Raw genomic sequence first — 18,102 nt, 5'->3', positions numbered from 1 at the left:
TTTTCAAGCCGATGTGTAGGTTATGTGTGTTTGAGAGAGACAGAGAAGACAGATTACTTTCTGCTAGGGTTCAAGAATGCCTTCCTATTGGCTAAGGAAATATTTTCCTTAAGTGACTAAAAAGCTGTGTTTCAAAATATTCTTTTGATGTCTCACAAATTAAGTGGAATTCTGTCTTAGGTCTAAAACTACACATCTCTGTCACTTTAACTTGGTGTACTCTTGTAGATTATTGAATTAAAGCACTGCTCAGGGGTTATACTGCTACTTGCCAAGCAGTCTACATTTAAAGTAGAAATAAGATGTTTCTTTTGGTGCCATAAGGGATACATTTTATGCATTCTCTAGCTTTTAGAAGACACCCCAAAGGCTAAGTCTTTAACATGCTGTTACAAGTTTATTCCTAATTGCCATTGGGAAATTGGCTGAAGAAAGTTTTTGACAAAAGTTAACAATATTGTCATTGAGAGAATAATTCAAAATGGATTTTAACTAAAAGCTTTTTAAAACTTCGGTGAACATAGCTTGAATGTGTAATATTTAATTGCATTTAAGCCAATAACATATATATATATATATTAGACCGGACTTTTTGTGAATCAAGGCATTAAATGTTAAAAGTTTGAATGATTACAGATTTTAACTGATGATCATCAAGCAATTTTTCTGTTTTCATTTAGACTTGGATTCTCACTTGCATTTATCTCCAACTGCTCCTATTTAATCCTCTCGTCAAAACTGAAGGGATCTGCAAGAATCGTGTGACTAATAATGTAAAAGACGTCACTAAATTGGTGAGTAAGGAATGCTTTAAAGTGCCGTGTAAAAAAGAGCTGTGGCTCTTTTTCCTGTGCTTGTTGATCAAAGATTTAGATTTTTCTTGCCCCAAAGTACTGTTTTCCTAAGGTAGGGAAAGGAATCATTGGGTTACTATAAAGGATTTATAGAAAGCAGGTAGTGAGATATTTAAGGTCATGGATACTTTGTTGGTAAAACTGGCTAGTTGCACACCGCTGCTGTGACTGCTTATTTGCTGGTCTTCTCGCCCTCCTTCATAGGCAGTGAAGGACCTTGGAGAGTTCGCTGTGTGCTGATGGGCTTGCCCCGGCTTGTTCCCCATAATCTCTCCAGTGGGTTCTCCAGCATGTTCTATTTCCCCTTCACATGTCTTCCTACTCTTCTCTAAAAAGCCTAACGAAAGGAAATCTGAAATGGCTATTCTCCCCATTCCATCAGTATGAAGACCCTATCACATGTCAGTGGGCGTTTGCTTCTTCAGGGAACATAGAGAGGTGATTCATTGCCCACATGCTGAAGGGACTCATCTCCCTGGTTTGTGACATTGAACTCTTCCCTCAGCGAAAGCCGTTTGCATTGCTGCCCCTAAGTCACTGCCAGCTCCATGCTATGCTTTTCCAGGTGCTTTCTCTCAAGATCAAGCCACAGAGAGGGCATAACACGTCTGGAATGCATCCTTCCCAACCCTCGCGATCTAGGGGAGATCTTACATGCTTGTTTGAACCATGTATGATTTCAGGATGAACAAAGCTTGAGAAGCAATTTTTTTAAATTCCTGGTTATTTAAATACTCACTGGAGAACCGAGGTGATGTGAGAATAGGTAACAAATGAGGGTTGTGATGTAGAGAAAGGGATGAAAAGTTTATTTGTTGGGGTAATAGGATAGGAAGTAGAAGAGGCTCTATTTATCTTCCCTCTTCTTGATACATATTTTCCGGTGTATGTGTTTTATTTTGGGTTTATAATAGAACTTCAAAACAGAAGTTTAAGGCCACTGTTGAAGTCTTGCTAGCTTAGCCTCAATATAGAAGTAGAAACCTACAGACACAGTTTATACAAATTCCTTAGGACCCAGAGAGTTAAGGTTTAAAAGCATTCTCCCATACAGCAGCAGCAGATGTATCAGTATGTCTTACTTGAGGGAACTGTGAGCAAAGCCATGCAAGAGTTGCCTGGCATATACCCGGGTAGCTATTGTGTATAGGGTGGGGGTGAGGGGGGCATATTTTTTAAAAAAAAGCCATACTGTTTAAAAACAGATCATGTTTTTTTCCTTGAGTTGCTTGTTAGTTTGTGACCCAAGAAACAACACTAAAAGGACAGTATGTGTTTAAAATTTAACTTTTGTGCATGACCTGGGTTCTAGTCTAGACTTAACATGTGATGGCTATGTGACTTTAGTCAAGGCACTTGACCTCTTCGAGCCTCAGTTTCTTCATCTGTTAAATAGAGATAATATGTCAGAGGGATCTGAGGATAAATTGTAATAATGTAGCCTAAGCCCATAGTGAGCACAGTGCCTGACACATAGTAGATATTTGGTAAGTGTTAGACACGGTTCCTATTTTACGATTATGTGAACTTAGGGAAGAGGAACCATACCAAGTGCCTCAGTTCAGAGCTGAAATGAGTATCGGGTGGCATTACTGGAAGTAGGATGGTAGTAAGCACCATGAGATCAGTTACTGCCTTAACTCCCATCTGACTACTTATGCCCATGCCTAAATTCATTTATCAATAAATTGTTCTCAGATTCTAGAAGCTATTGACAAGACCAAGCACAATAATACAGAAAATGTTATGGTAAACTTGTGTGAGATGACCTAGTCTAGCAAACATGCACACGATTTTAGCTTTCTGCAAGGAAGGAAGATAAAGATTTAGAGACAAGATGAAAGAAAGAATAAGTCTACAAAGCAAGACAGACCCTTGAAGATATAATGGTGCAAAACTACTTTTGAACATATGTTATCTTAATACCCAATGGGCTCAGTCAGTTGGCTAAATTATTCATCTGGGAATTTTAATGGTGATATAAGAGAAGGGTGGGGACAGCAAAGTAGAAGGTGTTCATTAAATGTTTGCTGCGTGAGTGAAGAAGAAGAAATGATGTGCTCCACTTAATGAGCATCACAATCACCTGTCATGCTGATGAAAATTATGCCTGTATTTGCAATAGCAAAGACTTGGAACCAACCCAAATGTCCATCAGTAATAGACTGGGTAAAGAAAATGTGGCCCGTATACATGATGGAATACTATGCAGCCATAAAAAGGATGAGTTCATGTCCTTTGCAGGGACATGGATGAAGCTGGAAACAATTATTCTCAGCAAAATATCATAAGAACAGTAAACCAAGCACCACGTGTTCTCACTCATAAGTGAGAATTGAACAATGAGAACACATGGACACAGGGAGGGAAACATCACGCACTGGGACCTTTTGGGGAGTGGGGCGCTGGGGGAGGGATAGCGTTAGGAGAAATACCTAATGTAAATGACGAGTTGATGGGTGCAGCAAACCAACCTGGCGTGTGTATACCTACGTGTTGTTAACAAACCTGCACGTTGTGCACATGTACCCTAGACCTTAAAGTATAATAATAATTTAAAAATTGCAAGTGCCTGGACCTACAGCAAGAAACTGCTTTGATAAGTCTGAGAAAGGGATCCAAACATCTATGTTTTTAACAAATTTCTGAAAGGAGACTTAAGAGCAATTGCTCTAGATGGTCTCTTCTGTCATTGTTTAAAAATGAAAATGTCTTGACTCTTATTTAATCTCAACTCCTATTATGACTAGTTATCTGTGTTGTATAGATTTATAAAGATGCCAGATTAATACAAATCTTCAAAATATGTTTAAAGTAGGTCATTACTTTAGAACCAGCAGATCACAGTCTCTCAGGGAGTTATTTAAGGTGCAGCTCTAAGAGCATCACTATTCCAAATCTCAACTTGTGGAGATGAGGTGTAAGAACCGTAATGTTTCCAACGAGCATCTACATAAAAGTTATTTATGTAGAAGTATCAGGACTGCTTAGGCAATAGTGCTTATTGTGTGTGTGTGTGTGTGTGTGTGTGTTTTAATGTTTGAAGTGGAGTGTTCCTATCCTAACTTATTAATTTCATTTATTCAAGCAGCAACATGAGTGACTGTTGAGATTTATGGATGTAGATAATCACAGCCTTTCTCTAAAGAATGCTGGGGCAGAGCATCTTGATGGAAGTCGGGATTACTGGGTTGTTTTAATGCCAGCTCCACTATTACTTGGCTGTGTGGCCTTGGACAAATCACTGAATCTTTCTGGCATTCAATTTCCTAGTTTTTCAAGTGAGGAACATGGACATGATCAATAGGTCTTAATCTAGGACTGATAAACTTCAAATGCTTACACATGAAGTTCAGAATTGTGCTGCCTTTGTATGCCTTATGTTCATTTCTGAGGAGAGTGTGTAGGTTTTATCATTTCTCAGATAAATCTATGGCCCCAAAGAAGATGAGAACTACTAAATTAGAGAAATTTGGAGGCCCTTTTCAGCTTTGAAATTATTTTATTCCATAATGATGTTTTTTTTTTCAGGTTGCATCTCTTGGAATAATTCAGTAATGACTCGACTAAAGGAGGTTATATAGGATGAGAGGAACTTGCTTTGCAGACATAACCTTGCCACATTTTATGTGAGGGAAAGGAAGTGGCCTGACAGTTGATTTTTGCCTGTACTCACAGTTATTCCTTCAATAGAAATCATTCCTTTGCAGCCCCTACCAGTTCCGTCTTTGCATTAGGTGGCAACTTGCACTGTGCCCACACACTTTAAGTTTATTTACTTGAAGTGATTCTCATGTCACAGAAGCCCATGATTTATGACTTTAATGTCAATTGTTTTAAATTTCTTCTTGAACACTTTATACTGTCCCTACAGTCCCCATGGTTTTCAGTTGAAATGTTTCTGGCACGTTTACTAAGCATAATAGTTCATCTATTTACAGAACATTTTACTTTGTTTCTAAAAAAAAGTGTTGCAAGACTTGTTTTAAATGGCAAACTCAGACTTACCTAAAGAAAGGGTCAAGTATCTGGGAAGAGGATGAATCAAGCTTTCATAACTTGTATCTATGGGATAGTTAGGTTGCAGCTTTTAGCAGTTGTAATTGTTCATATAAGAAGGAAATTCAAATATTGAAAGAGTTCAAACTAGTTTTCTCTGTGTATTCTCCCTCCTCTTCTCTTTGTTTGTGATGATGTTGTTTCTTCATTTGAGGCAGTTTAACTCAATATGATTTTGCTGCTAAAGAGAAAAAATGTTTTTGTCTTTAACTTTCTATTGGGTAATGACTTATCTTCCTCAAAACGTTTCTTAAGGTCCCGTCCCCATCTCGTAAAGGTGGAATTATTCTGTCTTTTCAAGGTCAGTCTACAAATTAGTAAGATAGCATTAGAACAAAGGAACCTATTGTTTTCCTGGTCTTGTCGTGGGCAGTTAATTCAAGTTGGCTATATTTATACATGATTCATGGAGATTAACATAATAAGAGATTATAAAAATATCCTCAGATAACACATTTTCACACTTTGAATAGACAGTCTTGATTAATTCTGATTATTTTTCTCTTCAAATATTATATTTCTCAAATAGAATTACTACTGCATTAAAGTGAAGAATTGGAGTCCCTGAATGTCCCCATTTCTGGATGAATTCTTTTCTTCAAATGACCTATGTATATCATTAATAGTGAAGATTTCACATAATTTTGTTTGACCTTTGAAAAATAATAGTTTGAAAGATAGTTTTCAAATTTTATTTTATTAGGTTGCAATATTTAGCATTTTAACTTCTGCTCCTGTGGTCAGCAAAAAAAAATGTTCTCTATTTAAAGCTAAAATTTAAGGACATTTTATATTTTTTAAAAAAAGGACTATTAGAAATAATATGTATTAAAACTCTCTAGATAGAGTGCTATATTATTAAGAGTATCAGTCTTATTGTTAGGAAAACATTGTTCTTCCTTTATAGAATAAATTACTTAGATAATGTGTCTTCTGCTCCTTGAATTTTTATGTTTATCTTTTGTGGAGATGTGGGTCCCTTTGTGTTGCCCAGGCTGGTCTCAAACTCCTGGTCTCAAGAGATCCTCCCACTTCTGCCTCCTGAACTTCTGGGATTATAGGTGTCAGCCACCATGCGCAGCCTGCTCCTTGGTTTTTTAAAACAATAGTTATGAGTACATAGACACCATGCAGAAATACTTTGCATGGATTGTCTCCTTTACTTTTCATAACCTTATGAGGTAACTGTTTTTAGGCCCAGTATATTGGTTAGAGAGCTGAGATCTAGTGGTATTTAGTAACCTGATCATTATCACTTGGGAAATAGTTGAGTAGAGGTTTGACCCCCTAACTACATATCATTGCAGCACAGTAATGCAGTTCATAATTTATAATGCATTCCCAGTAGTTTCAGATGTAAATTTCAACCACAATTAATGAATTATCATTGTAACCTACTGAATTTTATTTCCTGAATAGTAGTCACCTTATCTTACTGTGATTAGGAAGCTATCATATTGTAGAAGCTCAGTTAGTACTACTTAATTGGAATCATCATCATAAGGTATGTCATCATATGATAGGTCATCATCATAAGGTGTGTCATCATCATGAGGTATTATACACTCCCTAAGTATTATAGTTGATAATCTCTTCTATTTGAAAGGAAAAATGGTTATCTATCTTTGTTTAGATATTCTTTACTGAGGAAAGATGACCTTGAAAAGCCTCCTAAAATTGTCATCTTAATTTTTTTTTTTTTAATGAGACAGGATGTCTGTCACCCAGTCTGGGGTACAATGGTGCAGTCATGGCTCACTGGAGCCTCAAACTCCTGGGCTCAAGTGATCCTCCTGCCTCAGCCTTTCTAGTAGCTGAGACTCCCAAGTAGTTGCCACCATACCTGACTAATTTTTAAAATTTTTTTCTTGAGATGGACTCTCACTTTGTTGCCAAGTCTGGTCTCAAACTGCTGACTTTGAGTGATCCTGTCACCTTGGCTTCTTAAAGCAGTAGGATTACAGGCATGAACCACTGTGCCCTGCCAATTTTGTAAAATCATGAATTGAGTTACCATTTTTAAAAAGTCCAGTTACACTCGAAAACTATACAGGTGTGGTAATACACATGGTTGGTTAGATTTTTAGTCAATATTAGTAGTAGATAAATTTTTAGGAGAAACAAAACAGCAAAAAGCTTTTTTGGGCGGTGTTATTTCTGAAGGCTGAACAACTAACATTATAGTAAGCTACTGTATATGAGTGAACGATGACATTTAGATAGAAGTGTAGAGCTTTTCTCCTCTACAGCCATGATTATTAAACAGTGCTAGGTCTGAAAATCATGGACTCTTTCCCCAGAACAGTTGACATATGCACAGCATTTTATTAAAGTGTCAAAAGAGTCATAGATCACTACTGAATTTTGATTCCTGCCTTGGACTTGGGAGAGACAGCCGAAACAAGTAAGGGTCTTGCAAAATGTCCAAGTGGCCGCTGATCTCATGGGATTTAGGGACCTCAGTGACACTTGAACCATGAGATTCAAAGGTTTTTAGATCAGTCATCTAGAGAGAAAGTTAAATGTTCTGATTTGGAATTATTTTTCTTCTGAGTCCAAATACCTGCAGGGTGCGGTATGCAGCCAGTGCCAGTTTGGCTTGCAAAGACTTTTTCTTGGCCGAGTCTCCAGCATTTCCGAATGCTGTTCTCCCGTGGATATTTTTCCAGTGTCACTGGACATGGTCAATCCTTAGGATATCCAAAGAAGACAGTAAATAGGGCCCACCAGCACAGTTAGCTCATCATCCAGTGACTTGTTTTTGCAGTTTCTTATTTACAATCTGGCATAGTATTGACATCCTTGCACTCCAAACCAAAGCTCATTACAATGAGTTAGCCTTTGGTAAAATTTTCCGTCAGTTATTTTTTTTTTCTTTTCCATGAATTTCTTTTAGTAGAACAGATTTGTTTTTAAAAATATGTACCCTTGGTTACTTATCCATTTAACTCTACCAACAGGGAATACCTCCCTGGACTCTAGACCTGGCTCCTGCTTTTCTAGTTTCTAGTTTACATGTAAATATTTAATGTATATTCAGATTCCTAGTGGTCTTCTAATCTTTTGTCTGTCTCTATTTTCTCTTTGCACCAAACTGTCTTACCATACTAATCTTGCTATTTTACCACCATATTCCTTTGCTGAAACACATTCAGCGTTGCATCACCACTTACATAAGGAAGTCAAACCAGACTGAATTTATAGAAATTATCTAGTTTGCCCTCTTTATTTTACAGACAGGGAGTAGAACTTCCACAGAGATGATGCTATGTGTCTAAGCAGAAGCGATTTGCTGTAGAGTTCTGGTGGTAGAACTGTTCCTACTGTACTTTACTACTTCTCATTTGACCTCCTTAGCTCAACATTTGGAGGGTCTCTCTCAAATGCAGTTTTCCTGGAGTATTTCTTATCTCTTATGTGGTCTCCCTAATACATTATGAGTTTTCCCATTTCTTTGCCTTTGCACAGGACCCTTCCTCTATCTAGAATGTCCCACTCCCTTGCATTTAGTATTAATAGAAATTCATACTCATTCACATACCATGACTAAGCACTTAGTATTTTACATGAGTTATTTAATCCTTATAAACCTGTCAGCTAGATTCTACATGATTGCCATGTGACACATGTGAAAAATTAGGTTAAAGTAGATGAAGTGACTTGCCTAAGACTTCTGAGTTAGCAGGTTGCAGCGCCAGGATCCAACCTGAGTGGTCTGTCTCCAGAACCTGTGCTATTAATCCATACATTAAATTCACTGCCTCTAAGGAATATTTTCCAAGTTCCAGGCCATAGGCTCGCTCTGTGATATATATCAGAGAAGCAGAATTTATTGCATGGTTATCTGTGCTTTCTGGAAGGTGCGTCAGTATACTACGGGGTTGAATATTTCCTCCCCAAAATGCTTGGGACCAAAAGTGTTTCAGATTTCATTTTTTTTTCCAGATTTTAGAATATTTATGGTTTTTTCTTTTTAATATACTTTCAACTGTTATTTTTGATTCAGGGGCTACATTTGAAGGTTTATTACTTGGGTATATTGTGTGATGTGGAGGTTTGGGGTATGATTGATCTCATCACCTGGGTAGTGAACATGGTACCTAATAGGTAATTTTTTTAACCCTGTCTTCCTTCTTCCTATCTAGTTGTCCCTGGTATCTATTGTTGCCATCTTTATTTCCATGTGTATGCAGTGTTTAGTTCCCACTTCTAAGTGAGAGCATACAATATTTGATTTTCCATTCCTGTGTTAATTCACTAACAATGATGGCCTCCAGCTGCATCCATATTCCTGCGAAGGACATGATTTTATTCTTTTTCTGTGGCTGCATAGTATTCCATGGTGTATATGTATCACTTTGTCTTTATTCAGTTCATGATAGGCACATAGGTTGATTCCATGACTTTCTATTGTGAATAGTACTGTGATGAACGTACAAATGCATGGGTTTATTTGGTAGAAGGACTTCTTTTGGATATACACCCAACAATGGGATTGCTGGGTTGAATGGTAGTTCTGAGTTCTTTGAGAAATCCCCCAACTTCTTTCCGAAGTGGCTGAACAGTGTATATGCATTCCCTTTTCTCTGCAGCTTCACCAGCATCTGTCATTTTTTGGCATTTTTAAAAATTATATTTTAAGTTCTGGAGTACATGTGCAGAACGTGCAGTTTGTTACATAGGTATGCATGTGCCATGGTGGTTTGCTGCAGCCATCAACCCATCACCTACATTAGGTATTTCTCCTAGTGCTATCCTTCCCCCTGATGTGTGATATTTCCCTCCCTGTGTCCGTGTGTTCTCATTGTTCAACTCCCACTTATGAGTGAGAACATGTGGTGTTTGGTTTTCTGCTTTTGTGATAGTTTGCTGAGAATGATTGTTTCCAGCTTCAACCATGTCCCTGCAAAGGACATGAACTCATCCTTTTTTATGGCTGCATATTATTCCATGCTGTATATGTGCCACATTTTATTTATCCAGTCTATCACTGATGGACATTTGGGTTGGTTCCAAGTCTTTGCTATTGTGAATAGTTCTACAATAAACATACGTGTACATGTGTCTTTATAATGGCATGATTTATAATCCTTTAGGTATATACCCAGTAATGGGATTGCTGGGTCAAATGGAATTTCTAGTTCTAGATCCTTAAGGAATCACCACACTGTCTTCCACAATGGTTGAACTAATTTACACTCCCACCAACATGACAGCCATTCTAACCCATATGAGATGGTATCTCATTGGGGTTTTCATTTGCATTTCTCTATTGATTAGTGATGTTGAGCAATTTTTCATGTATTTCTTGGCCCCTTGCATATCTTCTTTTGAGAAATATCTGTGTCTTTTGCGTACTTTTTGTTTATGGGGTTATTTTTTGATTGTTGAATTGTTTAAGTTCCTTTTAGGTTCTGGATATTAGATCTTTGTTGGATGCATAGTTTACAAATATTTTTCCCCATTCTGTAGATTGTCTGTTTACTCTGTTAATAGTTTCTTTTGCTGTGTACAAGCTCTTTAGTTTAATTAGCTCCCAATTGTCATTTTTTGTTTCTGTTGGAATTGCTTTTGAGGACTTAGTCATAAATTATTCCCCAAGGCCAGTGTCCAGAATGGTGTTTACTAAGTTTTCTTCCAGGATTTTTACAGTGTGGGGCTTTACATTTACATCTTTAATTCCTTTTGAGTTAATTTTTGTATGTGGTGAATAGTAGGGGTCTAGTTCCATTCTTCTACATCTAGCTAGCCAGTTATCCCGGCATCATTTATTGAATAGGGAGTCCTTTCCCCATTGTGTATGTTTGTTGACTTTGTCAAAGATCACATGGCTTGTATGTATGCAGCTTTATTTTAGATTTCAGATTAGAGATGCTCAACCTGTATAAATGCTTAGAAAGTAATATTAATACAATAATTTATTAAGTGACCACAAATATCTACAACTTGACTTTCTAAGTTCTCTTCCAAATGTAATTAGAAAGAAACCAATGAAAACCAAGAAAGTAATAACGGGGAGACAGCGCTATAGGTAGGTGTGCTGAGCCCCAGCGCAGAAAGCCAGGGTTTGCATCCTACCTGCACCAGTTATTCCTAATGCCTGTGACCTTGGGGATACCAGTTAACCTGAGTTTCTATGACCTCATTTGTAAAATAAGCTTAATATGATCTCTCATGGGGTTGTGGTAGAGACTGTATATGAAAACTTGTTTTAAATTATAAAGCACGTTTCAAAAACAGTATTATTTTTCAATCTCACCAGAAACTGAATATCCATAAATCAGGTTAACAAAGAAATTACTTTATTATTATACACTGTCCCACTGTCAGTGGTAGAGTGTAGATTCCAGTGTTTTTGTCAGGGAACTTCCTATAAGCCTTATTTGAACCAATATCTGTATATAAATTATTCATGAAATGGAATTGGTCACCATACTCTTTACATTTTCTTTGCTTTTTAGACATATACTCAGATCCCACACTTTCTAAATACTAATCAAGTTGATTGTATTTTTGTATTTTTAAAATAATATAAATTATGCTTAAGAAAGGGCTAGATTTTCAAGCAGCTTGTGTTCAGAATACCTGCCACTTCTTGCTGCACTTTTCTGTGTGGAATGCCTTTAATTTACCTGGTTTATTCAAGATAAGATAGAATATTGCTGCTCAGTTGTTGCTTTCACACTTGCAACAGGTCTGCTTTGTCCTTGTCACTAGGGTTTACATAAAATGACTAGACCCTTTTGCTTTTCAAAGATGAGGATGAAGATTAAGAAGAGAAAAGAAATTATGGAAGCCTGGTGGAAAGTTTGAGAGGAAGAAAGTTAAGTGTAAAGAATGAGGGAGTTAACTCCAAAAATAAATGGAAAAAAAAAATGCCGTTGTGTCTGGCAGCTCAGATGTGTTTTCAATTAGCAGCGATGGAATGGACACGGTGGCTCATGCCTATAATGCCAGCATTTTGGGAGGCCCAGACAGGCAGATCACTTGAGGCCAGGAGTTTGAGACCAGACTGGCCAACATGGCAAAACCCCTTCTCTGCTAAAAATACAAACATCAGCCAGGTGTAGTGGTGCGTGCCTGTAATCCCAGAGGCTGACACATGGGAGGATTCCTTAAGCCCAGGAGGTGGAGGTTGCAGTGAGCCAAGATCGTGCTACTGCACTCCAGCCTAGGTGACAGAGTGAGACCTTGTCCCCCAAAAAGAATTTAAAAAGCAGCAGTGATTCTCATATTTTATTTAGGGTGGCATGAAGAGGGTTGATGGTGAAGATTCACAAGTGGAAAATACTCAGAACAAGTGCCTAGAGGGTGTAGAGTGTGAACATATGTAGTGGAGCTGAGACAAGGAAGGCTCTGCTCTCAGGGGACCTGGGTTCTAGTCTAGACTTAACATGTGATGGCTGTGTGACTTTAGTCAAGGCATTTGACCTCTTCAAGCCTCAGTTTCTTCATCTGTTAAATAGAGATAATATGTCAGAGGGATCTGAGGATAAATTGTAATAATGTAGCCTAAGCCCATAGTGAGCACAGTGCCTGACACATAGTAGATATTTGGTAAGTGTTAGACACGGTTACTATTTTATGATTATGTGAACTTAGGGAAGAGGAAGCATACCAAGTGCCTCAGTTCAGAGCTGAAATGAGTGTCGGGTGGCATTACTGGAAGTAGGATGGTAGTAAGCACCATGAGATCAGTTACTGCCTTAACTCCCATCTGACTACTTATGCCCATGCCTAAATTCATTTATCAATAAATTGTTCTCAGATTCTAGAAGCTATTGACAAGATCAAGCAGAATAATACAGAAAATGTTATGGTAAACTTGTGTGAGATGACCTAGTCGAGCAAACATGCACATGATCTTAGCTTTCTGTAAGGAAGGAAGATAAAGATTTAGAGACAAGATGAAGGAAAGAATAAGTCTACAAAGCAAGATAGACCCTTGAAGATGTAATGGTGCAAAACTACTTTTGAACATATGTTATCTTAATACCCAATGGGCTCAGTCAGTTGTTGGCTAAATTATTCATCTGGGAATTTTAATGGTGATAGAAGGGTGGGGACAGCAAAGTTAGTACAATGTGTAGGAAGGAAGAGAACCTAGAACTCTGTAACTTACTAGGGTTATATGCCTCCAAAGTCAGTTGCCAATATAGCTCTCAGTAAAGAACATGGATTGAGTGTTTATAATGTGTTTGGCACATTCATCTATCTTAATTCTAAATGACCATTTGACATAGGTGTCTTGATCTTTATTTTATAAATGAGAGAAACCAATGTACAGAGTTTAGATTTGTCCCAGATTCCCTTGTCCCAAATCTGTTGCTTATTCACTTATGCCAGAATGACTGATGTAAATAAGTCAGACATTGTTTAAAGCCTTCAAAAGAACCTAGGCAAATATTTGAGACTTCTCAAATGTTCAGCCCAAGGCAAAAGAATTAAGTTACATCACAGACTGAGTCTTTCTAAATTATTTGTTGTAAAGCATTTGCATCTTGTAAGTAGCATTGTTCTTTTGAAGTTTCACTGGTCATTTTTTAGGTTCAACATAAAATAGTAGTTCTCAAATTTAGGCGCACATCGGAATCACCTGGAGGACTTGTTACGTAAGATTCTGTAGGTCTGGTATGGCCTGAGAATTTGCATTTCTGACAGGTTCCCTGCTGCTGGCACGTCACTTTGAAGTCCACATTTTGAGAACCACTGACATAAAAAGCATATATTTTATGATTAATTCTGTGGAGGAACAAGTAGGAAAATAGTCCTGGAGGGGAATTCCAAGATCACAGGTGGAAGCTGAAATTCAGATCATGTTTCCAAAACTCAGTAGGTTATACCTAGCCAGCCATAACTGAATTTGGAGTCCAAAAAATTAGCATTATCACTTTTCTATTTTGAAGGGTGCCTTTCATTACAGAGGGAAATCAAGGATTAAAAATCAATATACATGTAAATATTGAAATTCATTGGTAACTTTAAAAAGCACAACAGTTTTGTATGCTTTTCTCCAAAGCACTACAAATATAATTAATTGATGTATAAGAATTTTCTTATGGAATTCTTTTTTTTTTTTTTTTTTTTTGTCTCTGTAGGTGGCAAATCTTCCGAAAGACTATATGATAACCCTCAAATATGTCCCCGGGATGGATGTTTTGGTATGTAAACTACATTTCTGATTTTCAATTTAGTGACTCATAGAAGAATTATGCAAAACTACTTTTGAACATATGTTATCTTAATACCCAATGGGCTCAGTCAGTTGTTGGCTAAATTATTCATCTGGGATGAATAAAGAAGAAATGAGATAATTCATATTGAGATAGTACACTAGCTGCTATGTAGGAGCTTACTTATTGTCAGGATTTGAAGAATTTATCTTTGGAATTTGACTTGCAGGGGTTTCACCCCCCCCCACTTAAGCAACTGTTAAACTTTATCAGTGATCATTTCAGCACATATGTCCTAAACCTGTATAGTTGTTCTTCACTATCCTTAGGGGATTTGTTCCAGGACACCTTCCAACCCTCCATCCTCCCCACTCACTCCGCCGTCAGGATACCAAAATCCTAGGATGCTCAAGTCCTTCCTATGAAATGGCATAGTATTTGCATATAACCTATGCACATTTTTCTGTATACTTGGTTTTCGAATTTTTATTTTTCACCATGGAAGGCACACTGGAACTCCCATGTGCTTTAAATGAGTTCTAAATTAATTCTAATACCTAATAAAATGCATATATTGCATAAATAATTGTTATACTCTGCTTTTAAAATTTGTTTTATGTTTTCTTGTTGTTTTAATATTTTCCCTCTTCGGTTGGTTGAATCCATGGATACAGAGGGCCATCTGTACTTCCAAAGTAAATATAATTATCTTCTATAGGCCTAGCCACAGATTTTCTCATTTTCCTTAAGCATCCCCCTAAAAAGGACTTGAGTGTAAGTTTATGTAAATTCTTTTTCATAGCTGACCTATCTCACTTGTTTAATTTGAAAATGTGAAATATTTTATCTCTGAATTTACTAGGAATGCAATAGATTCTTAGAACCTTACAACAAGTATATGTGTTTACTGTTATAAATGCTACTCTAGTGCTGAAACCAGGAAATTTTAATGATTTTTCTTATTACACAGTATTAGAATTCATACATTAAAAAATATTTCAAGCATAGAGAATACTGTAATATCTGTATACCCATCACAGAGCTTATCAGACTTTACCATTGTGCAATATTTGCTTCAAATATATTTTTTAATAATGAAACATTACAAATGTAACTAATGCCCTATGTATGCTCCTTCTCTATCTTCATTAATCCCCACTTTGTCTCTTAGTGGTAACACTTATTCTGAGCTGGACTTTTTCATTCCAATATGTGCTTTCAGGGCTTATAATGTGGACAGCATTCGCTGGTGTTACATAGAGCAGGAGAAGCATTCTCTTATATGTTTACTGCAGTGTATGCACCCATACATAAGACATGGAACTTTTTGAACACTTAATAATTTTATGTTAATCTTCTATACTTTGAAGTTTGCTTATATCTTTCAACATGCTTTGACAAGTTGTTTTATGTTGACTCATTTCAACTACTGTACTGTTTGTTGAGTAAATTTAAAACCATTTGAGTTACTCTCCTCTCTACAGCTCTCATCTTTCCATAATCTACCAAACCTTATTATATATATCTACTTTGTGCAAGTTGTTTTAGGTTTTGACCAATTTTTGTGGATCAGTTCATCAAAGTTGTTACCAATTTAAGCATATCATTATGTGCCTGTGCTTAAAATGCGTTTCAAAGACTACAAGGCTGTCATTTCAAGAGAATGTCAAAGCTACATTTCTTTTTATTCATAAGCATTTTAGTGTGAACTACCTAAAGTTTTTTAGAACTCCTTAGAACATGTATCTTCATGTTGAACCATTTATCCTCAAGCCTAGGTCAATGTCTATCCTGTTGAGTTAGGGGGAGTTCTCTGGAAATAGAAATGGAAAATTATTAGCAGCCTGGAAGTTAATTAATTTTATTATTTGATTACTTAGTTGGCAAGTATTTAGTTAGGAAAAACTAACCAGGAGCCAGCACTTTACCAGACACTTTAAGAAACAAACACACATCAATTAGGCGATGATCTTATGTTCAAAAAGTTTAGTAATTGGGAAGGCAGGAAGCGGGTATTATGTGGCATTTTTATAAATCTTTTCCATTTGCGAAATGATTTCACATATTAATTTTCTTGGCTTATTAGAAAAACTCTGAGGAAGGTATGATTCCTATTTTACAAATGATATATTGAGCTTTACAGCTCAAAAGTATTTTGCCCAAGGTTATACAATTAGAAAGTGCCAAGAGTCTTAAAAAGAAACCCCTAGGTTAACCCTGGGTTACAGAAAGTGAGAATCTAAATAATTTCAATACTTAGGGAAAGTGTTTGAAGGGAAGCCTTTGGTAATAAAGACCCACCCCAGATCCTTCCTGACTGCAGCAGCATTTAGGATTGTGATTGCCAAGCACTCAAAGATAACCTGCTGCTCTTTGAAAAACAAATGTTAAACTGAAAACAACTAAATAGCATATTTTGTGCTGGTATAATCATAGAATGTGCTAAATCATAGATTTCAATGTCGGCTAGTGATAGCAAGAGCCAAGCTTGTGAAAATAAAGCTGATTCACTGCCACATATTTTGTGCTTGTTTCTGTAATTGAGAAAAGTCTGCTATTATTTGATTCTGGCATGCTGTCCTGGCACAACTGGAGAAACACTGTTCTTCTTGGCCACCACTGTGGGCAAGAAAAACAAGGCCATGCTTAGCGCATTGGGCAGAACCAGGGGTCTCACCCTTTGTTTTACCTTCATTTTGAAATGTTCGTTTCTGCCAAGACCAGAGTTTCCCAGTGGGGAGGCCTCTGATTATTTGCGAGTGGTCAGAGTCCCAGCTGCCTTATCTTTTGTCTTTAAACAATAGAGGGTGGAGTGGGAATGGGTGCCAGAAAGATTCTCTCGGGCCAAAGCAATAAAATTCTGCCAATGGGCACTGGGCAGAAGAAAGCTCTAGAATAGAATATACTTTTATTTTTATTTTTATTTTGCTTTTGTTAAAAAAAAAAATCAGCTAAATTCTCCTGGAAAAGGGAGTTCACTTTTCCAAGGTCCTTCTTAGAAAATTACCTAGCAGATTCTCTCTCACAAATAGCAGGGTGTGATCAGCCACTTAGTGTTTAACTCTAACGGTAATCACCAATGCTATTTTAAACTCTTTGAAACTATTATATTGCTGGACTGTTAAAATTTCCTTTAACTTCCTCACCTTCAAGAATACATAGATATTTCTGGTCTTTTACATTTACTAGTAATGTTATCATAAAAACATTACTTTCTCAGTCTATTACATACAAACTTCAGAATTGTATATATTTATGGGGTGCACATGATATTTTGATACAAGCATAGAGTGTGTAATGATCAAATCAGAGTAACTGGAATATTCACCAGCTCAACTTTATCATTTCTTTGTGTTAGGAACGTTCCAATTCCACTCTTTTAGTTATTTTGAAACAGACATTTTTATTAACTATATCACCTATTTTGCTACCGAATGCTATATCTTATTCCTTCTTCAATTTTTACTTAAAGTATATATTCATCAGTTTTCTTTTAGTTTTTTATTTGCAAATAATTTTAAATTTACAAAAAGTTGCAAGAATATTTAAAGAACACTCCTGTGTCCTTTAATTCAGATTTACCAATTTCACCTATTTGTAACATTCTGCCTCATTTGCTTTATCAGTTGCTTGCTTTCTATGTATACATGTGTGTTTTATTATGTTTCTGAACTTCTTGAGTAAGTTGTGTACTGACGTATACATGGCCATTTACTCTTAAATACTTCAGTGTGTATTTCCTATGTAAGGGATGTTTTCTTACCTAAACACAGTACATTTGCAACTTCAGTAAATTTTACAATAATTATAGTACTTAAATCTAGGTCTGTATTTCAATTTAGCCTTTTTTTTTTTTCATTTCTTTTCCTTCAGTATAAGATCCTATGTAGGATCGTAATTTTCATTTTGATACCATGTAAATAATGACTTCCAAAGATGCCTTGTTTTGGGAATAAATTACCTGACGTGGCAAAAAGGACTTTGCAGATATAATTAAATTAAGGATTTATAGCTGG

General features: G+C 36.6%; 1 protein-coding gene across 2 annotated transcripts in view; it reads left to right on the top strand.

Annotated features, from left to right (window-relative positions):
• KITLG (KIT ligand) overlaps positions 1-18,102 on the top strand; it is an 88,708-nt gene that overhangs the window by 36,370 nt on the left and 34,236 nt on the right. For both annotated transcript variants that reach the window (XM_025403396.1, XM_025403395.1), the window contains exons 2-3: positions 681-794; positions 14,012-14,074. In XM_025403396.1, the coding sequence (XP_025259181.1) occupies positions 681-794; positions 14,012-14,074 (177 nt within the window). The remainder of the gene's footprint in view (positions 1-680; positions 795-14,011; positions 14,075-18,102) is intronic.

This window comes from Theropithecus gelada, chromosome 11 (assembly GCF_003255815.1).
Source record: "Theropithecus gelada isolate Dixy chromosome 11, Tgel_1.0, whole genome shotgun sequence".
Classification (NCBI taxonomy): domain Eukaryota; kingdom Metazoa; phylum Chordata; class Mammalia; order Primates; family Cercopithecidae; genus Theropithecus; species Theropithecus gelada.
This window is presented reverse-complemented; position numbering and strand designations above follow the sequence as displayed.